At 45.2% G+C, this 2,284-nt stretch overlaps 1 protein-coding gene across 1 annotated transcript in view; it reads right to left on the bottom strand.

Annotated features, from left to right (window-relative positions):
- Positions 1-1,629, bottom strand: part of LOC122132671 (partitioning defective 3 homolog) — a gene marked incomplete at its 3' end in the record, with an annotated part of 7,417 nt that extends 5,788 nt beyond the window's left edge. The window contains exon 1 of the mRNA XM_042707289.1: positions 1-1,629. This exon is cut by the window's left edge and continues 188 nt beyond it. Within this exon, the coding sequence (XP_042563223.1) occupies positions 1-248 (248 nt within the window).
- Between the last annotated feature and the right edge of the window lie 655 nt (positions 1,630-2,284).

Consider the following 2,284-nt stretch of genomic DNA (forward strand, 5'->3'; position numbering starts at 1 on the left):
GGGGTCACAGTGGGGTGGGGGCCGCTCCTCGACATCCGTTGCGGGGTGAATTCAATGCCCCCCACCCCACCGCCGCTGCTGCCCACTACTACATTGCTGCGGTCTCCGGTGGTTCGTGAGGTGTCGGGGCTAAAGTGGCCCGCGTCCGGGGCCAACTCACCCTGGGACAGCTGCTCATACTGGGCCTTCTTTGAGGCGGGCACCACGTGGAACAGGATCATAGGAGAACGCATGGCCTGGCGGAACATGTTCTGTGCTCTGCAGAGAAAAAGACAAGAGTCGGGTGTGTGTGTGTGTGTGTGTGTGTGTGTGTGTGCACACACAGAGGGGGGAGGGAGAGTGATTCAGTAATGACATTAGGCAAGAAGATAAAGCACATTGCGCTCCATGACATCTCTCTTTAAAGTTGCAGTCAGTGGCGGGCGGCTGCTGCTGCTGCTGCTTTTATGAAAAGTCAGGAATATGAAAAGAGGTCAGGAGCATGGCGGAGCTAATCAGCTGTTAATTGCTGTCCAGCAGCTGGAAACAAGGCTAATTCACATATTACATTATCTACCATTTCCATAATCGCTAAGCCTGAGGGAGGAAGCAGAAGTAAGCATTAGTACCAGAGAATGGTAATTTAAGTCCACTGTGGGAGCCATTTAAGCCATGCGTTAGGAACAGAATATCAATAATCAAATATGATCCCTTGTTTTGCCTACAAGGTACTTTGGTCCATAGCACCACGCAGATGCAATATTCTATATTCTAGAAGGGGAGAAGATTCAGAAGTATGACTGAAATGTGTCATACAATCTATGTTCAACATCATTCCCTCCAAGTTGGTATTTTGACAAGAATTTAGAAATCGTTTGGATATTTTTTTTTTTAATAGTGGCCCTCAGATCTCGTGGCACAGTATTTGAACGTTCTTCTAATAGTGAGACCTTGGGCTGGGGATTGTTTGTACACCTTGTCTCCCTTTCCCGACACCTTTCACAAAACAAGACTGACATAGTAAGCTTCAGACGTACACATATAATTCTAACCATACTGTTTTGGTACGGGGCACTCAAGGTTACCGCAGTCAGCGGACCTCAAGCAAGACCGAGCAGACATACTTTTTTAGTCTGCTAGTCACAGGCTTTATTTAAACTTCAGCTTAGCCACTTAGCATATAGATAGCCTGGCCCATGTAGTCCCACGCTGAAGTCTGGGAGGATGATTTCTGCTGGGAGGGGAGGGGAAACCCTGATATAAACAATCCTGCCCACGCTGCCCTCGTGCCTCCCCTATTATCGCGCGTGTGATACCTGCACAGAGCCCATCCAAATGAGTTATTGACAAGTACTAAGCCACTTCCTCTCAAATAAACACTACTTGGCTTTGCTGCATCTTCCCGTCGTTGTGTGAGTGCACAGGCCAACACCGCTGGGATTCCTCCTCATTCTTATGCTAATTTCTGCCACCCCGACACAAGAAAAATAAAGAGAAATGAAGTAAACAGCCTACTAGATGCTAACGAGCTGAGTTGTGCCACTCGGCTAATCACACAGCACCCCGCAACCTGATTGCATAATAAATGACTCCATCAATGCATCATTACATTTAGCTAGATTAACCACCTCTAAATATTTATCCATGCAAAACAATCCAATAAGATTAGACTATCACTTTGAATTATCTTGGCATGGTGCACAATCAGGAGGGAATATGGGGGGGGGGGGGGGGAGCCAGACAAAAGAGGGAGACAGACTCATTCTTCATCTCTCTTATTTCCAAAGATCTGTACCACGTCTCACGTCCACGTTCACAGGACCAGGGCTGATCTCAAATAATGCCCCCTTGTGTATTTCACACCCAAACACTCTAGCTAGGAGCAAACAGGACATAATGACAATTTGTGCTTTTGTTCGTTAACAACAAACAAAAATCATGAAACAAAAAAGAGTCCCATGGGTCTAATGGAACAGTGACCAGAAAGGCTTTGAGATCTTAGCGAAATAACATTATTTTTCTTTGATTACAATTCGTAACATTATTTTATTTTGAACTTATTGTATGCAACTCCGCCAACTGAAAAAAAAAAAGATTACCTTGTTGATTATTTTGATAATCAAAAGTGTGGTAAAAAAATAATATTGCCCTGACCTCCATGAAGATATTAAATAAATGTGACTGGAGCCATCACCACTACCAGCTCTTCTATGCACTACCAGCTCTTCTATCCACTACCAGCCCATCACCACTACCAGCTCTTCTATGCACTACCAGCTCTTCTATGCACTACCAGCTCTTCTAT

This window comes from Clupea harengus, unplaced genomic scaffold (assembly GCF_900700415.2).
Source record: "Clupea harengus unplaced genomic scaffold, Ch_v2.0.2, whole genome shotgun sequence".
Lineage (NCBI taxonomy): Eukaryota > Metazoa > Chordata > Actinopteri > Clupeiformes > Clupeidae > Clupea > Clupea harengus.